The 25,328-nt window shown below is 39.0% G+C and overlaps 2 protein-coding genes across 2 annotated transcripts in view; one reads left to right on the top strand and one right to left on the bottom strand.

Moving 5' to 3' along the window:
- LOC127435384 (ephrin-B1-like) overlaps positions 1-24,307 on the bottom strand; it is a 51,171-nt gene extending 26,864 nt beyond the window's left edge. The window contains exons 1-2 of the mRNA XM_051688821.1: positions 23,222-24,307; positions 2,969-3,246 (exon numbers count right to left, since the gene is read on the bottom strand). Of these exons, the coding sequence (XP_051544781.1) occupies positions 2,969-3,246; positions 23,222-23,340 (397 nt within the window). The 5' untranslated portion in view covers positions 23,341-24,307. The remainder of the gene's footprint in view (positions 1-2,968; positions 3,247-23,221) is intronic.
- On the top strand, positions 1,017-2,086 carry LOC127435395 (uncharacterized). The gene is made up of 2 exons (XM_051688848.1): positions 1,017-1,691; positions 1,866-2,086. The coding sequence occupies exons 1-2, from the start codon at positions 1,087-1,089 to the stop codon at positions 1,867-1,869; spliced, it is 609 nt and encodes a 202-aa protein (XP_051544808.1). The 5' UTR covers positions 1,017-1,086; the 3' UTR covers positions 1,870-2,086.
- Positions 24,308-25,328: the final 1,021 nt, after the last annotated feature.

The raw sequence follows: 25,328 nt of genomic DNA, 5'->3' as shown, positions 1-25,328 counted from the left end.
TTCTGTTTGTTCATTGGTTTATGTTCTCCCATGTCTTGTATTTAAGCCCTCATGTTTGCATTGTCTGGTTGTCAAGTATTGAATGTGAATGTAGATGTTTATGTCAGGCCACGTTCAAGTCAAGTCAAGTCAAGTCATAGTCAAGTCTAGTCTAGTCTAGTCCATGTTCATGTTTTGTTTTGTAGTCAGGGTTATTGGTTTTCACGTTCTGTAAATAAACTGCACTTGGGTTCTCATCTTCATCATCGTCTTCGTCTTCATCATTGCCAGCAGCCAGCATACGTTACAGAAACATACAGTGCAACCATTGTAGTCTGATTCCCGAACAAATGACACTGATGAGCCGGTTCTTTTGAATCTATAGCTCGAAACATACAGTGAGACCAGTGTAGTGCAGTTCCCAAACTAATTACTCCTTAGTTAAAGATAGGCCTAAACATTATGAGTTTTGTTGTAGTCAGTGGAATTTTATTTAAAAAAATTGTCCTAACTATTTATTTAATATATATAGCATATATTTAATATAGATAGGACCAATTATTAAATGTATGCCTCTATTAAGTCTTTTAAAATGTATTAAAACAAGCAAGAGTGCGATATGGCCCTACATCAGCACTGCTGTGATTTGGCAGCAGGCACGAGGCCACAGGCCGAGTGCCATAGGTAATCACAGCAGTGCTGATTTAGGGACATATAGCACGATTGTGAGTGTGATATTGCTTTTATACAACAGTTCAATGAACAAGTAAATTTTTATGCATTTGTGCATGGAACTACTTTCTTACGTGACGGATCAGAATCTGCCGTTGCTGTTTCAAACCAAATGATGTGTCCAAGCCTCCGTTAGTAATTTCACTTCAGAAATAGTATCATGGCTTGTGAAACAAGGATGGATGTGTGTGTGTGTGTGTGTGTGTGTTGAGAGAGAGAGAGAGACGGAGCATGTGTGATCACCTGTTGCCACACCCAAACAGAGATCCTTCTGAAGATCAGCTTTCTCAGTGGAAAAATAGCCGTCCAAGTGGGGGTATTCTTCTCTATTTCACGGTAGCCGGTGCGCTAGAGTCATTCACTATAGAAACCACAATGTTCTCCACCATTTTAAACAGTGTGTATCTGTGGCAGTGTGGATGGCGGGGTCGGGTCGTGATTCCACACACCCGGCCCCTAATAAGGCTGATTAAGCCCGAGAGGGATAAGGCCGACCGGAGACGGCAGTGCGACAGAGAGAGTTACGGACAGCTGTCCGACACCTGTGTGTGTATTTGTCTTTTTTGGTTTAAGTTTATTATTAAAATATTATTTATATTGTCAAGCTGGTTCTCACCTCCTCCTTTCCCTTTTACATGTTACACTGGTGCCGAAATCCAGGAAGGAGGAGGGATGCGCTGTAGTAGAGTCCTCGCCACTACCATCCACCCCAACGGAGCAGCCGCGGCCATCCGCCGGGGGATGGAGGAGCCTGGCCGCCTGAGAGCGGAGGAATGGCCGCCGACCGCGAGGGGAGGAGCGGGAGGACCGCTGCCAGGGGCGGGGGAGACCCTTTCCGTCCACCGAAAATGTGGCGGGGCGTTCCGTCCGCCAGGGGCTGGAGGACTACCTCCATTCCGCCCAGTGAGGCATGGCTGTCGTCCACTAGAGGGTGGAGGAGTGGCCGAGGACCAGGCTACGGCGTATCGGAGAACCGGCGAGTAAGTTGTTTTTTCTCTCTCTCTCCTTTCCCGCTGCTGCTCCACGTTGGCCTTTCCCTCTCTTTTAAATATTATTATTGTTTTTGTTTTTTTTTGTACGATCCCTGTTACAGGGTGTAGGTACCGCATTTTTGTTAATATTGTTTCCCTCCCCTTGTCCCCTCTATGAACCAGGTAGACAGGGATGACCTGCCAGCAGATGGGGCTCCCCGGCCTGAGAGAACGAGGGAGGATTGTGGCAGGGCGGAGGGTGGGGCTGGGTTGTGATTCCACACACCCGGCCCCTAATAAGGCTGATTAAGCCCGAGAGGGATAAGGACGACCGGAGACGGCAGTGCGACAGAGAGAGAGTTACGGACAGCTGTCTGACACCTGTGTGTGTATTTGTCTTTTTTGGTTTAAGTTTATTATTAAAATATTATTTATATTGTCAAGCCGGTTCTTGCCTCCTCCTTTCCCTTTTACGTGTTACAATATCCAATGTGGAAACTCCGGTAAGAAGTAAGCGCCTTGAGTTCTGTAATCAATCAGTCTGTTGTGTCTCTCAGCTGTGATGAGCCATAATGCTGAAGTTGATCGTTTAAAGCCGTTTAAAGCTATTTCCTAGCTTTAGTAGTGTAGTAGCGATCACGGAGTGCTGTTGAATGTAAACAGTGGCTGACGCGGATTCACTTCACGTCACCAACTGGCTCATATTACACACAAAAATGATCTTTTGCCACCACCTGCTGGCTAACATATGTAATGTAAAAAAAAAGACAAACAGTAGCTCTTAACACATATGCACTGCTCTTACACTTTAGTTTAGAACGGCACGAAAACAAGCGGAGTGATACACACACAGTGAAGCATATGAGTGCTGATGGTGTCAGACCATCAGTGCTCATGGAACGTCTCTTGTCCAATCAGATTCGAGGACCGGAACTAACTGTTGTATGTATATATATATTGATTTTCCAATTGATGTCCCTGAATGTCTCCATTTATGTTAACATACACACACACACACACACCACACAAACACACACAAATATTTAGTGAGCTAAATGGGGACTTCCTACTGAACTCTATTGTTCATAAAAGAAAGCCCATTATAATTACTATAGATTAACTCTAACCCTACAACACAAGTTTTAGCATTTTCTGAAGAGAATGAAGACATTATTTCTTCTTATCTCTTCATGAACTTCCAGCTATTTATTTCTTCCCAAAAGTGCAGCCAGGTTAGAAAGACACATCCACACACCCATCTAAGCAGTGAAGTTTTAGTTACTTACAAGTGATGTAATAGTTTGTGAAGCGTTTGAACTCAAGCCCCATGTAGTTTGGACTGAACTCCTGGAACTTTATGGTGAATTTGATGTCTTTCTCTGGTTTGTTGCAAGTGACCAGTACATTGGGGTCCAGTATGGTGCTGCAGGACTCCACCTGCTCTTTCTTCACCAAGTAGAGTTTATAAAACTCATACGGCCGCCCCATGTCCCCTTTGGGGCAGATAATATCCAGTTTGTCCCCAATCTCTGGGTGAATCACCAATCCTTTCCCCAACACAAACCTGCAACAGAAAGAACACACACACTGTCAAAATAAATTCTGAGACAGACTCTCAGCAGAATCTGCATCCTTCTGTACCCCATGACCATGAGCGGAAAAACTTGAGTTCAAATACCCTCCTAGACTGCCAAAATCCTCCACAAACCAGTACATAGGGAGCATCACTGTTCCTTTTTCCTCTTAATAACACCTTTCAAAACAAAAAACAATTCCAAATATTAGAGGAAGAGAGGAAAGAGAAGACAGGAGGGAGGTGGATGGAGATATCTGTTGACTATGACTTATTGGACAGGGAAAGAGAAGCATCTCACTTCATCTACTACAGTTTATAATTTATTGTTCATGTGACAATCAGCATTGCTCTGACATTTAGGGAATATTTAATCCATTCTCGGTGTGTGCACCAGTGTTTGTATGTAAGTAGAGATGATTGTATTTGCAACACAGCCCTTTACTGCTAACTGCATGCACTTAAGTACAAATGCAAACAAACACACACACAGCCATGGCCTAAAACTATAGACATACACAGAGACGAAAACACAAACACACAATGCCCTAAAATGACAAATAACATATGCACAGACACAACACACACCCTGTTATTAAAGACATGCACACACACCAAATATAAAAACAACACATTAATGGAAATCATTAAAGCTTTCATTTTTCTGATATATGTTTGTAATGAAACCCAAATACTCAGTATAATGTAATACTTATGCTTATTTCTGCTCTGATGTTCATTCATATTTCCGCAGGCGCAGGCTGTTTACTACTTTAATGCACACATATCAATAAAAAAAATAATAATAATAATAATAAAACATCTTCACAGATGAATTAGCAACAAAAACCATTTACAGCAGCAAGGATTTCCATCTGTATGTGTCATCATACTTTGTGTGAGGTATATACACTATTGAGAGCTCTGATAATGACTCAATGATTATGGCCATTGAGAAGCACAATTATGTTCTCAAAAAGACAAACAAGAAAAACAATGAGAATGGATACACACTTTAACAAGAACACACAGACTGCAGTTACTAAAACATACACCTACACACTGTCATTTATAAGAAGAGTTTATAAGTAAATAAAAAATAATAATAATAAAAAACAATTTAAAAAACCCAGAAGAAACTGTAACTTGATTGTTCAGGATAAAGTGTATAATATCTGCACCTCTAGTGTGACCAAACAGAACCGCACAATTAGTGACTGTGTGACAAGGAGGAGGGCAAGGCTCTCACGGCCCGGCCCCGGATCGGGCTAATCAGCCGGGAGGGAGCCGGCGAGCAAGTTCTTCTCTCTCCTCTCTTTCTCTCTGTTGCACTGCCTCACTCTTTCCCTCTCCCCTTCCCTCCCCTCATCTCTCCCAGGGCTCCAAAAGGTGGGGAAAACCTGCCGGCAGGCACGGCCGGAAGGGCAACGCCCCCCTCCAGGAAGAGAGGGGAGTGCACCATGCCAGGGGTTTCCGGGCCAGCCCTGGATCGAGCTAATCAGCCGGGAGGGGAATAAAGACTAGCCGGAGGCGCCAGTTAGAGAGAGCGAGAGACGCACGCGGCTGCGTTGCATGTGTGTCTGCGTTTATGTTTGTTTTATGTTGAGTTTTATCATTAAACTTAAAGTAGACTGTTTAGCCGGTTTCCGCCTCCTCCTTGTTCATCCCTTACCCCCTTACAGACTGTTTACAAATTGTTTTCCTAAACACTGCCGCCATGAGCCGTTGGTTGTCCAAAAAGACAGTCATGCCCAAAACTCACGCCATTGGTTGAGCAAATGTTGCTATGACAGGCTGGTTGGGAATCTCAAAAACAAAACAAAAAAAAACACAGAAAAAAGCAATGTTTTGATAGCGTCGCAGAGCCACAGTGTTTTCATTATTCAGGGAGACCAACCTAAAAATGGCTTACTTACAGTTGTCTCTGCATATTAAAGTGATTGTTCACACAAAAATAAAAATGAGACACATTTTCTGAGACAATCGTACTGCCTAACATCTTCTTTTGTGTTCTATGGGAAAAAAATAGGGTCCTATGATATCCCAGATGCTGAAAACAGACGGAATCGTGAAATCCAGTCATTAAACTGGAATTAACAATAAAATGTGCAATGTCACAGAATTTGACATATTTGGGGTAAAAATGAATGTATAAATACACAAATAATCAATTTAAAATTGTTATATGTCCTTGTGTGATGATTAAACCACAAAAAGGTTAGATTTAATTAAATAAATATAGAGTCTGCATGTGCTGTGCGTTTCAAAATGAATGTGTAAAGCTGGCTGCTCATACACTGATAACACCACATCATACACATCATACACGTTCTGTGTGTGTGTGTGTGTGTGTGTGTATGTGTAGATGACAAAGAGCAGAGCACTTATTAACTGTGAAATGCGGAGTAAATGTAGACTATATATTTATATAGTTAATCCACAACCTTTTGTGGTTGAAGAAGCACATTAGGCCATACAGTGAACTGCTTTTATGGAGATGAGTAGCTGTCGTCAAAAACATCAGTTTTTCCACAAAAATAAAAGCTCCATTTAACTAGATGCATGAAATTAAAAATATATATTACTTCTTTATAGTAAAGTGTTTGACCAAAAAAAACAATGTTGAGCTTTAGATTGTGCTGTGAGGATCTGTATAGAAGCTTTTCATTTGATAATAATAATCCAATTTTATGTTGAAAAGTAATTGTTCTGTTCTCATTTGATTAAAACTCTATGAATTCGTTTGATAATACTTTTTTTTTTTTTACATATTATTATAAAATGCAATTACAACACAGAATAAAAAAAATGGAAAACACAAATTTTGGGGAAAAAATAAAACTGAATTTGGAGAAAATTAAAACGGATTTCATAGTACCTAAAAAAAGAAAATCATACAGGTTAGAACAACATGAGGGTGTGTAAATAATTTTTGGGGTGAACTACCCCTTTAAGCTGGGATAGGAGAAAGTATTTTAACACCAACAAACACGTCACTTTTAAGAATTTAAGAATGTCATGAATGGTCCTCACTCGTCAGTGTCCCAGACAGAGAGTAAATATTACAGCTTACCGACTTCTATCAAATCTCCCAGAATTTGATTAAAGCAAATTTGGAGCATTCACATGCGGCACTAGGGTATATAGGTTTGTGTGTGTGTGTGCATGAGAGAATGAGAGATTTGCATGACTGAAGGTGTTTTGCAGGGGTAAACTCTTTTTGTGACATTTGCCTCTGTCTGCGGCCTGTTCCTGTCTATCCCTCTCTTTTTTCCCTCTGTTTCTAGATCTCTCTTTTGATCCCTCTTTTTTTCCCCATCAATGAAGATGTCAAACTTATGCCCTTCCTCTGACGGCTGCCTATGACTGAACAAATCAGAAACAGAGAGAGAAAGCGAGTGAGGAGGAGGAGGAATCTGACCTCCTCAACTCAGAAGAAAAGACTTCATCACTTCCTGTCAAATCAGCAGCTGCTGAAAACTGAGAATTTCAGAAGCAGGACCTGAGATAGATTATTTGCCAATGTGTGTGTGTGTGTTTGTGTGTATGTGTGTGTGTGTGTGTGTGTTTGGGGGGCAGCCCAAAAGAGGTTAAAAATAATAGCCCACTACCTAAAACACACAGACCCACACACACATTAGTGCTTTTGAAAAGATCTCCCCCACCATCAAATTTATAATCAGTTTAAATAAGTTTCCTGTTCCTAGAGGAAGTTGAGATGTTTAGGTCTATGTGTGTGTGTGTAGGTGTGTGTATGTGTGTGTGTGTGTGGGCAAGTTTAAGTGGTTTACGAGGACTTTTTTAGGTTACAAACTGGTAATTACAAGTGTATTATGCTATAAATGTGGTTTATGAGGACATTTCTAATGTCCCCATAATTCAAATCGCTTAAAAAACATACTAAACTATGTTTTTTGAAAATGTAAAAATACAGAAAGTTTTTTGTGAGGGTTAGGTTTAGGGGATAGAATCTATAGTTCATACAGTATAAAAATCATGTCTATGGAGAGTCCTCATAAGGATAGCCAAACCAACGTGTGTGTGTGTGTGTGTGTGTGTGTGTGTGTGTGTGTGTGTGTGTGTGTGTGTGTGTGTGAAGAAAAAAACTGATCTGAGCAAATAAACAATTCTGAGATTGTTTCCTGCTCAAAAAACTAAATTCATTAAGTAGCACATTAGAGAGTGGGGAAGAGATCTTAATTCAAAATGTAAAAGTAATTATTCATATACAGATACCCAGTCTTCAGTTAGTGTTCACTGTGTGGCGCGCACACACACACTCAGTAAGGGGCCTCCTCGCTTTTTTAAACAAGTGAACATGGGATTAGACCAGGACTGAATGGCACCAATTAAATACTGAATACAGCAGCCATGCAAATCAGTCTCATTCAAGAGGGAGAGAGAAAGAGAGGGGGGAGAGAGAGAGAGAGACAGAGAGAGAGAGAGAGACATAGACACAGACACCTCTTAACACATAAGCAGCAACATTCTGAGAAGGGTCTGTAATCACATGTCTTGGCATTACGTCTACATCCACAATGGCCCAGCAATGGCAGCTCTTATACACAACGCACACAGACCTTATTTTAAAATTGAAAAAACTTGAAACTTATGTTTTCGAGACCAAGTGGAAATTGCAGTCACCTATCTCTCTTTAAACACACACACATTCTTAACGTGGAGACGTGGGGTATATGTATAGAGTGTGTTGGTCATGTGATTGTCCACTCTCAAAGCAGAGCTCCGACAAGTGGCTCTTTGTCTGAGAGAGAGAGAGAGAGAGAGAGAGAGAGCGAGAGAGAGCAACAGCTTACACATATCCCACTCACAATAACAACTGCACACAAACTCACACACTCAAATAACAGACAGAGCCTTGGGCATCTTGTTGAGAATGAGAGAAATGAGTGAATGGACACTAAGAGAAGAGGAATCTCCATAGCAGAACCCCCACCACCAAAAATTCTCTCTCACACACAAATAAATGTAAGCCTTTACCCAGATACCTAAATGGGGACATACCATAAACATTTAATTGCTTTAAAATAAAGCTAAATCTAATTATTTTTAATTCAATTTAAACGTTTGTCCCCTAAGTACAGATTTAGAAACACACAAACTCATTTACACTAGCAGTCAAAAGTTTGTACAGTTGACTAAATCGATATTTCTCATTATCTTAAAAAATAAAGGCCGATTAAATGCTTGGAATTAGTTTTGTGGAAAAATATAAAGTTGGACCAGATAGTGAGGGAAAGCTGTCCACAAGTGTCCATATATTGAAATTACTTTAGTGCTGTTTTAGAAAGCAACCCATGTGGACACCTCATGAATTTGGTAAAGAGAATGTCCACAGTGTGCAAAGCTGTATTCTAGGTAAAGGGCGTCTACTTTGAAGAAGCTCAAATATAAGCTAATTTTGTTTCATAGTTTTGATGACTTAAGTCTGATTCTAAATTATGTAAAATAGTAATAAATTAGTGGGTGTGTACAAACTTTTGACATGTAGTGTTTTAGTTTTATCAGTCGGCTTGGTAAGATGTGAGAGCTCTCTTTCACACACAAGCAGACAAAAGTATTCTTTCACTTGATTTGTCTCCTGATCTCCTCCTCGATCTCTTCAGCTGGCCTTTATCAATGATATTACTTTCACCAGTTCAAGGAAAGGCTGAAGGTCAACTAGCCAGATCTGCAACTACAGCATGTGGACAGACAGATTCTGAAATAGAACTTTGGTGCTTCTCTGTTTACTGGTGTCATAACAGTTTCATTTGCCCTGATCTAGGATTGGAGCTGGTAGCACAGGGGGGAAAACACCAGTGATCCCACAGCAGAATAACATGTATGGTTCACAATAAAATACATTCTGCAATTCTTTTTTTGTTGCGAAAGCGATACACACAAAATCTTGTGATTAGTTTTTTCTTTTTTAATTGGACTGGATCAAACTTAATAGTGTGGACAGACGTCTCACATCTGTTCGGGTCTGACATGTTCACTTTAGCCATCAGGATATTTTGTATCTATAAATGTACGTGGGTGAAGAAATTATTATTATTATTTATTTTATTTTTGTATTTTTTTTTGCAATTTAACCAACTTTAGAAGCTGCACTATTTGTTATAAATGCCAAAGACCTGAAACCCAAATAATAATAATAATTAATAATAAAAAAATAATAAAAAATAATTGATACTTGGTAGCAATTTATCAATTCAATATTGTGACAAACTACAATATAATAATTACAATACAATCGTGCATTTCTCAGCGTTGGGCACTAACTAAAAGTAGCGACATTACTTACTTTTCTAACTAAATAAACAAAATGCATAAAATTGATGTTTATCACTATATTCTTGATCTACTTATTTAAATTAGCTTATTATTTTATGTTTTCACATTTTATATTATCAATGTAGTTGCTCACTGTTTTTGCAAATAAATGATACAATATAACATAATTATATATTATAATCAAATTATATTGTTAAAAGGTCCTCACCCCCTTAAATTGTTTGAAATTTGTATGCTATTTTTGTTAGTAACTTAGTAGTAGATAGCTAAAAAAAAATTAATAAAAACATTTCAGAAGGGTAGCTGGATTGTAGTTTAGCTATTTTAAATTACATGTAGCAGCTACAGTTTCAAAGTAGCTTCCATAACACTGGAATTGCTTTTTTCTATAACTTCAAATGAATTTTTGAAATGTTATATATTTTTAAGTGCAGGAGCAAATGCCTCAAACCAATTAATGTATTTCTCAATATTAACTGAATACATACAGTACAGCATCATAATTTCATTTATAATTGTATAAGAACCTCACTTTAGTTCTAAATGGTATTATTTACTAACACTAGTCAACCCATGTGCTCTGAAATGTAATGACCAGGGGTGGGGAAAAATATGGATTTTCCGATGCGTCGCAATTTTCATTTGAACAATATCGATACTTAAATCCCAAGTTCAATCTTTTACTCTCTGTGCAACCCTCCACTACAATGAAAGAAAATTTCACGCAATGTGACTAACATTTTCATATTTGGCAACTGGCTGGTAAATATTTAGATTTCACTCACCAGTGATGTAATTTTAATCATGCAAAGCATGGATGAGTTTCTCTCGCTAACATGCACTCATTTACAGATGCTCTTTACAGATATATGGCTTTTGTTAAAGAGACAGTACTGGTTTTAGCACGTGTTTAACAAATCAATGTAAATACTTGTAAATAGTGCAAATTATGCAATTAAACTACAAAAGTGTAACAGAAACATTCAACATAGCCTTAACATTGCTTATCAGTAAAACTCAAGTTAAAAATACTCAAGACATGTTTTCCACAAATATATTACATTAAAATTGGCTTATGTACCATTATATAAATAAATACAAATTAGAGGTCAACCAATATAGGATTTTGCTGATATGATAATGTGTTGAAAGAAAGGCAATTAATCTGCAATAGTTTTTAAAATTGGTAGCCTATATTAAATGTTCTTTGTCTTTCCTTCCTGTGATGTGGAGGGCCAGACAGAGGCTACAAGAGTCCAAACTGAATTAAATTCCAGATGCACTTTATGGTGCAACCAAAATACTAATAACCAGGGGAGAAAAAAAAAAAAGATTTGATACATAGTGCAGAACTTTGAACTTTAAAGGCTGAAATACACCAGGGACTCTTATTTTGAAATGCTTGTGCTTCATTGCTTCCAGCTGCTCATTCAAACAGATAAGGAAAATAACATGTGCACTCCTACAATAATCTACAACGTATTACAATATAAACAATTAAAAGTAAACATAATCATGTCATATTTCATCAGCACTACTACATCATCATCATCAACAGTTGATCGTTAGTGATCGCTTGTCATAAGTTTCCGATATGACTTAATGATTGTGAACTGCTCTGCAACAGCTGGAAACACTCACAAGCCCCCGCATGCTTGGAGAAATACAACAGTGCCGCATTTTCACTCTGAAGGACACAGAGCATGCATTTATTTAATTAAATCATATTCTTTTGAAGTTTGATAATCACATTAGTTCATATCACGATTCCTGTCTTTCCGCCCCAAAATTTGAGACCTCTATAAATGACAATTAAGACCTTTGTTGTAATAATTTAAGATATTTAAGACTTTTTATGACCATAAATTTTGGAAAGCTGAATTTAAGACATTTTAAGACTTTTTAAGGATCCGTGTGAACCTTGATTTTTAAAAAGCCAAAATGTGACCAAAATGATGAAAAACTTTTAGTCAAATTAATATTTTCGTGATGTACCTAGAAAGAAGGTCCCCTGTATAATTAACAGCATTAACTGGAAAATAATTTCTTTCATTTGTAAAAGGGATATTATAACTGAAATATTCCCATATAAATCGATACCGAATCTAATCAAAATTGTATCAAGAGCTTGTGATTCGGAACCGAATCGGGAAATCTGTATCAATACCCAGCCCTAGTAATGACACTGTGGTAACTGTTGCTATGGAGGGCAGAATACATTTATGGTGCAAGGAAAGTCAGACACCTAGAAATGCTCATATTTACTCTCTTTTTCCATCTCTCTCTCTGTCAAGTCTGTCTCTCTCTCGTCTACATGCACATATTTGCTCTCCCACTCCCTGTCAGGAGTATTGTGTTTGTATGAGTGTGAGATGAAAGGTATGAATTCCACCAGAGCTCCTCCAGGATACCACCGTTAAACACACACACACACAACACACACTGAGCACAATATCAGTGTCTTTAATTCATGTGCATGTATATAAGTCACGGGTCAGTGATGCAGAAACAGTTTGTGTGTATATGCATGTGTGTTTTCTTTCTCACAGAATCTCATATTACAGAGCAATTAAAGTAACACACACACATACATGCACCCACAAACAGGTTATACTTGGCTGACAGCTTAGTCTGAAATGCCTGGGAAAAAACAGCAGAAGAAATCAAACACATACACACACACACACAGAGAAAGACAGACAGGGAAGAAAAAGTAATGCCACTAATACCAAGGTCAAGGCATATCTAGTTATCTATCACTGCATCAATGATTGATGATTATACCTTCGAGAAATATAATAGGAGACAAAGAGATGGGGAAATAAAGTCAAAAAGAGTAAAGAGAGACTCTTGGGAATCAAAACAAACAAGAGAACAATGACAAGTTGTCATTATACTAGACAACTTATCACACTTGAGTGACGGTGTGTGTTTCAGTATGTCTGTCATGGTAATGTGAACTTGCATGAGTGTACATACATCTTACAGACACTTCTGGAGACTTTCCATTAGCTTTTATTGTTTTTATACTGAGCTAATGATATTTCTATCCCCTAAACCTAACACTCTCAGAAATCTTTTTGCACTTTTACATTTTTATTATTTAGAATGTTTATTAAGACATTGTCTTCATGAGAACCATCGGTTTAACCCCACAATGTAAGTGATGTCAAGTATTACTCTCCTGGGGGCCTGGGTAGCTCAGTGGTAAAGACGCTGGCTACCACCCCTGGAGTTCGCTAGTTTGCTAGTTCAAATCCCAGGGTGTGCTGAGTGACTCCAGCCAGGTCTCCTAAGCAACCAAATTGGCCCAGTTGCTAGGGAGGGTAAAGTCACATGGGGTAACCTCCTCATGATCACTATAATGTGCAGTGGGGTGTGTGGTGATTTAAGCATGGATGCCGCAGTGGGCATGAAGCCTCCACACACGCTACATCTCCGTGGAAATGTGCTCAACAAGCCACATGATAAGATTCAAAGTGGGATTCGTCCTCAGTCCGGCTGGCAGACTTTATGTGACCACAAGGACTTAGTAGCACATTGGGAATTGGCCATTCCAAATTGGGAGAAAAAAAAAAAAAATAATTTATTACTCTCCTTGTAGGCCCAAAGTATACTCTTTTGGCCAAGAGTGAATACTAATGTGTTCCATGCATGCTCACTTCGACTGCTTTCTGATACTCTTTTAGTACGGTCAACAGTAGGCACATGTGCTGACAATGCGCACAGACAAGGACCGTCTGTGTGTCAAGAAAATCTGGGCCGCATGCGGACAGTCCGCAAAGACTGTGCTGGTGAAGAAATTTGGGTCACACATACTGTGCACGGAGCGATCAGCAATGTGGAACACCAAAGTATATTTTGGCCTTTAGTCCCCACAATGCAGGCAACCCCCCCCGCCCCCCCCCCCACACACACACACACACAGTCTCTAAAAATCAGCAACACAAAAAAACACCCACACAAACTCCCTCTCAAACTCTCACTCTCTCATGTTTTGTGAATCGTGTATGTGTGTGTGTTTAAGTGGGCGTTTTCAGCATTGTTTTATAATTAGATTTTCCATTTGTTCTGTCCAGCTGCAGGCACAGATCACTGTCTCGCCAATAATGGCTCTAAACTCTTTCTCCCCTCCATTTTAAATAATAATGAGAGTTTAAAATGGCTGATTCAGGCCTCAGTATCCTCACCAGCAGCTTTCTACAGCTCTCAGATCAGTAAACCACTTTCTTCTTATCTATCTGTGGGCATCCTCAGCCTGATATTGGGGTGTTTTCAAGCAAACCTAAGATCAATGAAGAGCGCTTGATCCCTCAGTGTGTGTTTGGGAGTACGTTTTGTAATGGCAGGTACCCTAAGCAGCTTAAAACCGCTGCACGATAGATCAGTTCTCAGGCCAGCTGGAGTGAATAAAGGTTATTGTGATTTGATACTACATACAGAGAGGACTGGGCTGAGATCAGCTGCAGATGAAAGTAGACTGGAGACTTCAGCTTCTGTGATGCTTTATGGCAGCATTTAGCTGACTGAAAGCGTGACCATTCCTCCGGACACACATGCATACACATACGCAGGCAAGGAATGATGGGTTTAGTGAGTGTGATGGTCTGAACTGTCGACTGGAAAGTGGATAAAAAGGATGGAGCAGCTTTGAACTCTTAAAACGGTGTGACTGATGGCCTGCTGTGTGTGTGTGTGTGTGTGTGTGTGTGTGTGTGTGTGTGTGTGTGTGTTCAGGTTTGGCTATACTTTTGAGGGCCAAATTTTGAAAAAGTCCTCATAAATATAGTGAAACGTACATTTTAAGTGGTCCTCACTATTTGAAAGGCTCATAAATCATGTGTTATTTTAAATTTTACTGATATCAACAGATTTCTGTGAGGGTTGGGTTTTAACAAATCGTATTACCTCCGTATAAACTGTGTTTAAGAGGAGTCCTCACTGTATACAGAGCAGAATCTGAACAGGTTTTGAGTTGCTAGACTTACAATGTCTCTCTTTGTTTACATGTGAGCATAAATGTGTTAAGCATAGCTATATACCCATAATCCCTTTGTGTGTATTGTTTCACACAGTCAAAGGAGCAAACATGAGTGTGTGAGTGTGCTCACAGGTGAAGAACAGATCGCAAACCGCTGCTTACAGCAAACACTAACAGCTTCCCGCCTCACCCCCCTGCGTTTGTTTGTGACAGGCCCCAATATCCAAAGTCACTTTGCAGGGAAGGTTGCAGCTGTTGTACAAAGGGAATTGTGTATTTGTGTGTGTGTCGCTTGGCTATTTTGTGGAATAAATCGTTCCCAAAAGTTAACAAAATCTGACAAAAAGGTCACCCTCAATTTGAAAGATTCAAAAATTAAGAAAATAATGTGATTAAATTGTAAAAATGAAAAAAGCTTTTTTTAGGGATGGGGTGAGGGTTAACCTATAGTCTGTAAAATTAGCTTTATATAAAACAATACTAGTACCCGACCGATCTAAAAGGTCTGTTTTCATTCCAGTTCAAATATTAACTATATCGGCCACCATATCGGTAATCGGTTTCAAAAATCCCACATCGGTCGGGCTCTAAACAATACATGTCTATTGTATGTCCCCATTTTGACAGAGAAGTAAACATGTGTGTATGTTGTTAGGGAGAGACAGATTATGGTCAGCTCTTGAAGTGTGATCAGAAGAAGGACAGAGGAAACAGTCTGCTACAGAGAAGCAATGAGAAGGGGCCCAGCCCAACTCTAAAGATATACCAGCACCCAACCCTGACATAAATAACTGAGGAAAGGTGGGGAATAGGACAGAGGAGGAATAGCAAATGACAAAGTGGGACTTAGATGCCTGTTTACAAAAACATACAGAGATGGTATCTCTGAGGTATACTTTGAGATATACCATGGTATTTGACACTACACTCCCAGGTACTTCAAAGTAGGGTTGGGAACTGAGAACCGGTTCTTATTCAGAAGCGGTTTCAATAAAAAATAAAAAAATATATATTTTTTTTTAAACAGAATCGAATGATTTTCAGGAACTTTCGGTTCCTTTAACGCAGAGGTTCTCAACGGGGCGGTACCACCCCCCAGTGGGCATTCAAAGGATACTAGGGGGCACTGAGAGCAAATTAGTAGAGAGGGGGGCGTTAGGTTACAAATGGGGGGGGCGTTTATCAGTCATGTTAATCAAAACTATTGTCAAGTTCCTGTTTGCATTAAAATGTTTATCTAGACTCCTTTATACGGGTTGGTATGCATTTGTACCGCGGTTCATCTGATTCTGAAGTCAAGCGACACATCTGAAGTATCTGGTTTAGCAGCGTCAAATAGACAGGTGAAGTCACAACCTCCACTAATGCACCTGTATGGCTGTGTAGGTGGATACGGCTCAATGTACTGAGCAGCGCGAGCGTAAAGCAGGTGCATTTTTACTCACAGACTGGTCTCGAGCTCTGAAACACGTACTGCTGATTATTATAGTGCTGCCAGAACCAGTGAGAAGCACGCCGCGAGATTCAGAAACCATTTGAATTCAGCACAGAATTCAACATCACCACCCTTGAATTTACTAACTAGTAACACTAACTGTACTTTAGGCAGAAATAGGTTCATAATACATATTATCATATCACTACTTCAACTCTATTAAATTTGTAATAGGCTACATTAGGGGAGTAAGGGAATATAATAAATTTTTGTTACAACTTATAAATGTTTATATTTTGTATTTATTGTTTTTAAATATGTTTAGGGTAGGCCTACTGTTTATAATTACAAAAATGGCATAATTTGTTTTATAGACATTATGTTACATCTAACCACTGTAGTGAAGATCCATGCTTCCATGTGCTTATGGTCTTGTTACAAATACCACTGTTAAAACTATAAATAAATAAATAAATACATTTACATTTTCATAAGGGCAAATGCAAAATAAACTATTTTTTTTTTTTTTTTTTTTTTTATGAAATAGAAATGCGTTAATCCCCCCAAAAAACAGGCTAAAATATTTTTGTTTGAGTGTAAGAAAATATAACTGGTTTTGTTTGCCTTCAGAAATGCCAAGAGATGACTCATTTAAATCAATAAGAACCTGATGAAAGGAGTTCCAATTCAGTCACACTGTCAGATTAATTTAGCCACATAAATTAGGTGTTAACTTTTTACAGATGTTATAGATAACCTTACTGTTGTAAATACCAGAAAATTAACATCTACATCCAACTCAAAATCAATACTGTAATGTAGAATAACATTCTACTGGGGTATGGGAATGAAGTAGGGGGGCGTTCATCAAAAAAGGTTGAGAACCACTGCTTTAAAGGTTCTGGAACGAACAGTACATTCTTCCACCAATGAAAACGCAACAACATGCTAAAATACTCTGAAAGTGTTTGCTATGCTACCATTCAATGGTACTGTAACATCAGTGCATAAACAACAGTGCAAAACATATAGCATAATCAGTGTTGTCCGATTCCAGAACAAATGACTCTTATGAGCCTGTACTTTTGAATCTACAGCATGAAACATACAGCGTGACCAGTGTAGTCTGATTCCCAAACAAATTACCCTTATGAGTGGGTTCTTTTGAATCTACACAGCAAAGCATACAGTGTTAACTCCTGGACGAATTACTGTTATTAGCCGCATTTTTTTAGTGAATAACTTACTGAACTGTAAGTATTTTTCATCCTGTCTGACTCGAAATGAACTAGGAACTGTTACCGTGTTATGTGTACTTATGACTCAGAAATTACTGAATGGTTGTTGATATAACAATGAGTTCTTAAAGATACACAATATGAGTTTTGTTGTAATTAGTGGTATTTCATAAAAAAAATAAATGTAATGAATAAAATCATAATTAGTCAGAGTAAATACGTTTAGCAAGAATCTGTTCTGTTAAAATGTCAAATTAACTAATTCTTTGGTAACGGGCTGCAAAGGACAGTAAATCCAATAAGAAATGCATTTATTATTTTCAAATACTTCTTCCTCACAAGTACCAAAAGTAACGTTTATAGAATCAGTAAGGAACCAGAATCGAAGTTAAAATTCATTCCGATTCCAATCCCTCCTTACAAGAATGCCATTACTTATCCATGGTACATGCCCAAAAAACAATGGTAATACCAAAAAAACATAATAGCATGACACTTTTTTATAATTTTGTGCCTGTAGCCGGTTGTGACTTCTATGAAAATAAGAACTTGCAAACTCTGTTATGACCTTTAATTAATTATCATACATTGATATCCCTAAACCATTTTTTTTTATCTAAATAAGGACACAACATAGACTTCTATAGTTTTATATATATATATATATATATATATATATATATATATATATATATATATATATATATATATATATATATATATAAATTATAATGACTCCAGACTAACCCAAATCCTACCGCTAAAAGACAACTTTACTTTTAGAATCACTTTGACCTTTGAGGACTTCCCCAGATGTACCCAAAGGGAGGTTTTGTCAGATTTGTCCCCAAAGTACAGCTAAGTAAACCTACACACACACACACAGCAGCTGCCACTGCTCCTCTTCCGTCGTGTGCTCCAACAGACCCTATAACTTCAAACATTACAGTCCTTAAAACAACATGAGCACTGGCCTCTGAGCGCGTCTGTGTGTGTGAGAGTCGTTTAAGGAGGCTGTGAGAGTCCAGCGGTCATGCTTGGTCAGGGACAGACAATGTCCGTTTGTTGCTTAAGCACTGTTGTTAATGAAGCACTCCCCGTGCACGCACACACAGATGTACAATAAAATTAGGTTTCACCCCAACCCTTCTCACTTTCTCTGTTATATTGTATGATTTCGCAAGCATGTGCATGTCTCTTGTTTAACGTCTGTGGAAATAAGGTTTTAAGTTGCAAACTAAAATCCCTATTAAAGTTTACATACTTTCTAAACACACTAAACACACACGGCTGCAGTTGGACATATAACAGCATATAACATTAACAGAGCAGAACCAACACACACACACACACACACACACTGACAAACACCCACAACACCGTGAAATGCTATCAATGACAGAACAAAAAAGACTTCACACACACTTCAGAAAGGAACAGGTCTGTTGTGGAAATGCCGGCTGAGACAGAGGGTGATGTGTGTGTGTGTGTGTGTGTGTGTGTGTGTGTGTGAGTCTGCGTGAGTCCTCTCTTGCTGTTCAACATATTGAAACTCTGACAGAGTTAATCTCCTCACTGTCAACTCCTATTATAACACCACTGATCATGACATACACACACACACTAACTCATGCATTCAGAAAACACACACACACTCATAGATGCAGACAGTCATACGAATGAAAATAACACAAAGAATAATTATTATTGCTGTGGATGACTTGACATACAGGCAAGCACATACTAAATGCCCCCGAACTCAGTAACATTCACACACAAATCCCTTAAACGCTATGGAAATTTGTAACTTTGATCACCAGTTGAGACCTACATGATCTCTTAACAGGTCAAAGGTCATTTAAGTCTTTTTATTTCAGCGTAATTGGAACAGTTGCGTTCCTTTTTGAAGACCCAAACAACTGCTAGACAACTACGAGTGTGGCAACAACTAAAACACTTTTAAAAATTCATCCAAACATTTGTTGGAGTCATGCTGCAGGGGTTTGTGCATGTTGTAGCTGTGATGCTCACGGGACATTAGTTCAATTATGGCTTACAACCCAATCCCATTCCCCTTCGCTCCACTTTCCTGTAATTCTCTATGATTCTGTCTAATAAACAAACAAACAAAAAAATAAACATTTTCTGCAAAGTCCCCCCTTTCAACCAAAATGTTCCAACTTTTTACATTGTTCTTACACCCCGTAAAGAACAAGTCTCAAGTCCTATTCCCCACTATTTAGACTATTTAGAAACTAGAAAATTACACTGTATTTATGAAGGTTTAAAACAAGATTTTTTTACATTCTAAGAGCATTCATGAGCTGCCCAGGATGTTTAACTGCTGCTCGCAAACAGTTAAATGTGCATAAAAGTTGCTGATTAAGGCTAAATTTGCACCACAGAGTGTTGGGTAAATGAAGGAATGTGTACCATTGAATACGCACGCACACACACACACACACACACACACATAAGCAAGGTACTTCAGTAGCATTTTTGAGCTAATGAGAGACAGATTTCCAATTAGCTCCTCATCTCTTCCCTAAGCACTGGAATATGGCCAAAGCACATACACATGCATACATACATCACAGATTCCTTCTCACTTTGTTCTTTAAAGAGCCAAAATTTACAGAATTTGCACTCATTCATCACAAAATAGTTTCTAAATAACTAGGCTGAATGCTTAATAAGCAACCATCTGCCAAGAACTTAAATATAAATGTAGAATAATTATCCCTTAGAAAAAAATATGAAAATTCAAATTTGATGACATAACTGGAAAGGGAAGTGAGCCCTATTTTTTGTGTGTGTATGTGTGTGTGTTGCTGTTTGACTGTGTGTACAGTCTGTGACACATGAAGGGAGTGAGATATAACCTGAAATCTCTGTTTCAATGTGATAATTGCCACAGTGATTAGCTACTTTATTCTTCTCTCTGTCTGTCTCTTGTTGTCGCTCTCTCTCTCTGTTCCCAGCAGACTACACTTCTCTTTTCTTCCCTTAAGGCAGAGGAAGGGAGAGGAGGGGAGGGGTGTCACTTTTAAATTTTTCTCAGTCTAAATTATAGCTGTGAACCATGCAGATAGGAACAGAATTATACATCTGAAACCAGCGGTGAGTCTGTGCATGAGCGTGTATGTATAGTTGTGTCTAGAAGTAATTAAATTTACATAATTATGTCAACAGAATAAATCAGTGAAGCACTCGTTCCACCAAATGTTTTTTCCAGAGAAATGCAGCAGAAGCTTCAACGTTCTGTAAACTTTGCCTTTCGCTGATATAAATATCAGAGTGCTGAGGGGTGGAGAACACAGCCAGAGTTTTTCTAATTTTACATTCCTTCAATTATACTTTGCATTCAGTCTGAGAAAAGTCTGTCCTTAAGCACAAATGGCACATTATTACGGGTAGGAGAGCTGTGTGTTTTTGTGAGTGTGTTTGTGATGGCCTTACTTCTGTGAGTCTGGTAAGAGGTTTAATGGGTGACTAAGTGGCGGACGCTCCCATGTGTCCATTGCAGAAACAGAGTACAAAGTGTGTGTTTGCCTGAGGCCCATATGTCTTCATGAGTGTACTTAGAATAAGCTTTGCGTTCACGTTCAACGACTAATTGAGCCTCACAACTAAGTATTCAGTTAGTGCATTGTGTGTTTTAACGAGGGGATGTGCAATGGGATCAAGTGTGAGAGATATGAGTCTTTGTCTCTTTAAACACACTCACACAATTTTGACACTTTTTGTCTCTACTTAACACACTTTTTCAAACTCTTATCCTCACAGTGTACTGTAAGGGTCTCTGAGGAGTGAGTGCCACAGACACATGCTCGTGCACAGGTGCATACACACACACCCACTGTAGCACAAGTAAATAAACATTAAGTACTTAAAAAAAAAAAAAAAAAAAAAACATGCAGCAACTGTGGCAAAGCAGACCAGGCCAGTTTGAGCATTCGCTGCACCGTGAAGCTCAGATCTACTTGAATGAGTACAATGATCCAAACACAGCTTGAAAATTCAGAGGAGCACCATTGAGAGATCTAACATTTTTGTCAAAAGTAAAAAAAGCCAGAGTCCTTCAACATCTCCCGCAGGACACTAAGCTCAAATGCTGCAGAATTTTTCTTTTTTTTTTTTTTTTTAAGTTCTCTGAAATGGGTTCAGCTTCTATGAACAACAATAATAAAATAATAATAAAATTCTACATAACTCAGTAACGTCTTTAATGTTAGTTTCTATACTGTGTCGCTTGAAAGACAAATTACTTTGCATTTATCAAAATGTGTCTGAATAGTTCGCAGTTAAAAAAAATAGTAATGTACGCATTTAAAAAAAATTCCTTTTAAAAATAAGTATAAAAAACTTAATAAATGAGTTGATTAAAAACAATAAAAGAAGCTGCATTAAATCGTTTTATAACACTTTATATTTACTTAAAAACATGTATTAAAGCATTATTAATATAATAATAAAATTGTAAACAGATATACTGTATGATATATGAAAATAAATTAAAGTTTCATGACATTTTAAGTTTACGTGCATGAATCTGTTAAGCATTTGTATAATATTTGCTCATTTTAAAAATAAAATTTATTTAAAAAAAAAATTCTAATTTATGGTGAGGTTATAATTTTTAAATGTCCTATTTATGATTTCACGTCGCCTCGTGTGAGTTTTTTACGCCTCTTTTACGGGCCCAACTGAGACTCCTTAATTAAAATATTCCCCCACACTTTAACCGAAATGAAAAACACATGTGCACTGCTCCTGTCCCCCCGCAAAACTTTTTGAGCTGCCTAGACAAAGTTGTTGCTGCACACACCTATGATGCCCTAAAGGAAGTCTAGCTGTCCAAAAGCTGTCAAGGTAAGTAGTTCACTAGGCTTTGAGAAACAGCAAGTATTCCGCACTACACACAAAAACGGGCCCAAAACTGTGCAAAACGAGACAAACAAAAATTGTTGTTAACTTACGTATTAAAATAAAACTATAATATGATGCAACATATAGGTTAATGAATTATCATTTCAAGTTAAATGTCTGCATCACAACTTTTTTACATGCAAAACTCAAACAACAAACTTTCCTTATTGTTCTGTTGAGTCAAGCTCCAGTGGCGTCTCGAGCCATTATTCAGGTTAAGTAAACATGTTGGACGCTCCCTTGAACGTTTTATGAGCAGCAATCAGGGAGATTTTATGACCGTCTAGGAAACCCCTGCTTAAAAACCTATTAACTCTCTCTCTCTCTCTCTCTCTCTCTCTCTCTCTCAACTGAAGCGCTACGACATAACTCTGATTTGATCAATGTGACAGGCTCAAAGAGCCACCGGGCCGCCGGGATTTGTGCAGGCCGGTAGCGGAGAGTGAGCTCGCCTCTCCTGGGAGTAAGAGAAGGAAAGGATGTGCACGCCGCGAGGGCCGGAGAGTTGCGTGCTAACATTTAGAAAACCATGAGGACTGAACAGTAGCACATCTGTGGCTATTTCTAATTTTTGAAAGTCTGTTTCGGAGGAATAAAGCCCACTGTGCATTAAACTATTCATCCGAACTAGTTAAGAGCGGCAAGCTGTTCTTTAAACACTATATTATGTATGAACATTTAACGAGGTTGTTGTACTAGCATGGAATGTTCGACTAACAGCTCAACGATGGATTTTGTGAGTTGACGAAAAACATTTGATTTGTAGTAAAACAGTTAATATTTGTAGTAGGACAGCTCACATCCCCGGGGGAGCGCGCTAGCACGGTCACTACAGGCTCGAGTTCAAGCCCAGCCTCGACACGGGCAGCTTTCGGTAGCGCGAGCTTCATGCCATCAAACCCCAGAGCCGTGACACAAGTAACGGAGCTTTTCAACCCTGTCACAATGCGCTGGTGTTCTCACACTGTGTATTTGTTGTTTTATGAACAACATAATCCGAGCTAGTAATACTAACAGTCTGTGACTGTCCAATTCACGCTCTCTCTCTCTAACGGATTCTTAGGAATTTTCCGCACGCGCACTTACTTTGGATTTTGCGAGTTCCACACAACAGACTCCAGTGATTTGGCTGCGGGTAACGCGTATCTGCACATGACTGTCAGAATCCAGAGGTAATATTTCCACGAGCCGTCGCTCCCTGCCATCTTCCACGGTACTCGGGGAGCCCCAAACCTGCTAACCCGCGAGAAGATAAGATCCTTTCGGTCGATTGTACTCCGGGTTCCCGTTCCACATTCAACAGAGCAGCATGTGAGTCAGGCGTCCTCGCGGAGGGGCTCCATGGCTCAGCGTAAACTTCTAAATCCAATTTTCTTGCGTTGCCTTGAGGAAAAAAAGGTGTCGCGCAATGTTGCACAGATGGCTTCTGGGCCAACGTGTCTGTGTGTTACCAAAATCGCTGCTACCTTGCACTTTGGTAGACGGCAGCGCGTGTCTGTTTTATTGCATTCATCTATTGGTCGAGTTTCTTATGCTGACATTACAAAAGGTCAAATCACGCCTGATAGAGGGTGGATGACATGCACACAGGTATAACGAGGGTCTGTCCGAGTTTAGGGCCGTCAATCCAGCGTTGGTGTTCGGGCTGGTGCACAAATCCGGTCGTGATCATGTGTCAGATTTAAAATTAGACCCACACGCTTTTTGTTATTCCAGTTCACAGAGATGTGCTTAAATCCTGAGATTATTTGTGGTGCCCTAACAGTTGTGTCCGAAGTTTACCGACCTATATCCATGTTCACCAGTGTCCAGGAACAAAGCTGAACTATCAGTCATGGGACAGCCAAAAATATCTGTCCAGAGCCAGGTGCATGTCTCCTCAAAAAGATAAATAAAAAGTTAACAGCTTCTTAGATTGTTTGATTTGGCTGGAGTGATCAATCAGTCGTTTCAGTGCACACTTCGTTTCGATAGACGGCTAATCAGCTACTGTCCGCTCCTGGTTCTCGTGCCAAACGTGTACGCACTTTCATCCCAAGTATATAAACAGATTGGAAACTCCAGCAGCTCGGAGTTTATTCAGGGAGTTAATGAAGCGTCTTCCTGCCCTCGATCTTGTTTGGAGTTGTTCGGCGCTCGACCGTGGATCCGGTGCGTCCACAGTCAGTCCCTCTCACTATAGACAGCGCAGTGACTCGCGATCCATCATCTCCACTCCCACCGTGCTGCGAAACCCCGCCCATTGCCGAAACTGGCCAATCACGGCACGCGTTTGGGGTGACGTCTCAACATGGTGTCCCTGAGACATAGCGAGTTTTGGAGAAGTCCTGGCAGTAATGAATTTACACAGTGTACAGCGATCAACGTTTTGATCTTGTTTGCAACTTTGCAGACTAATTAAGACTATTTTTTGGGGACAACTTGTGGCGAACCTGACTACTTCGTGGTTGTTACGTACGTGTAAGTTTGTTTTCCCCTATTAACTTATAATAATAATAATAATAATAATAATAATAATAATAATAATTTTACCCCAAACATTTATTTCTGATGACAGAAAACCTAATATGATAACCATCATTTTAAAAGTCTGTTTTAAAATGGTTTGAATTCATAAAGCGTAACGGCTTACAGCAGAAAACACGGTCCTCGCACTGTATAAATGTTTAATAACAGATTTAGGATCATTATCCCGAAGACATCCAAGAGAGTGACACTAATGATATTTGATGGTCAAACAAAGATAACACTAATCCTTTCAGTGGTCAATACCGCCCCCTATCGGCTATTCAGTTCAGTCCACACCGCCTCCGTCTCAAATGATTCAATCTTTTTGGCTTTTTATTTCAGTAGAGCGCAACAATATAGATAAAATAAAATGTAGGGCAAACGGTGACACACGTTAGAATATAGGCTACTCACAAAAATACTCTTTTGAGTCAATGTGACGCTTGGCTAGTTTCTTGATCGTTGAAGTGCCCTGCATGTCTTTTGGCAAATCAATCTGTAAATAAGGTCAGTGTTTCATTTTTATGTACTACTCCTCCCTGACTTATGTGATTCTGAGTGACATATAGTGCCCTGTCATTCAATACAACCTGTGTGTGTGTGTGTGTGTGTGTGTGTGTGTGTGTGTGTGTGTGTGTGTGTGATACAGGTTGTGTGTGTGTATACAGGTTTGGGTGGTTTAGGA

Source organism: Myxocyprinus asiaticus, chromosome 4 (assembly GCF_019703515.2).
Source record: "Myxocyprinus asiaticus isolate MX2 ecotype Aquarium Trade chromosome 4, UBuf_Myxa_2, whole genome shotgun sequence".
Classification (NCBI taxonomy): Eukaryota; Metazoa; Chordata; class Actinopteri; order Cypriniformes; family Catostomidae; genus Myxocyprinus; species Myxocyprinus asiaticus.
This window is presented reverse-complemented; position numbering and strand designations above follow the sequence as displayed.

Coding starts and splice junctions, on each gene's coding strand:
- LOC127435395 (XM_051688848.1), top strand. CDS start 1,087: ATGTTCTCCACCATTTTAAACAGTGTGTATCTGTGGCAGTGTGGATGG.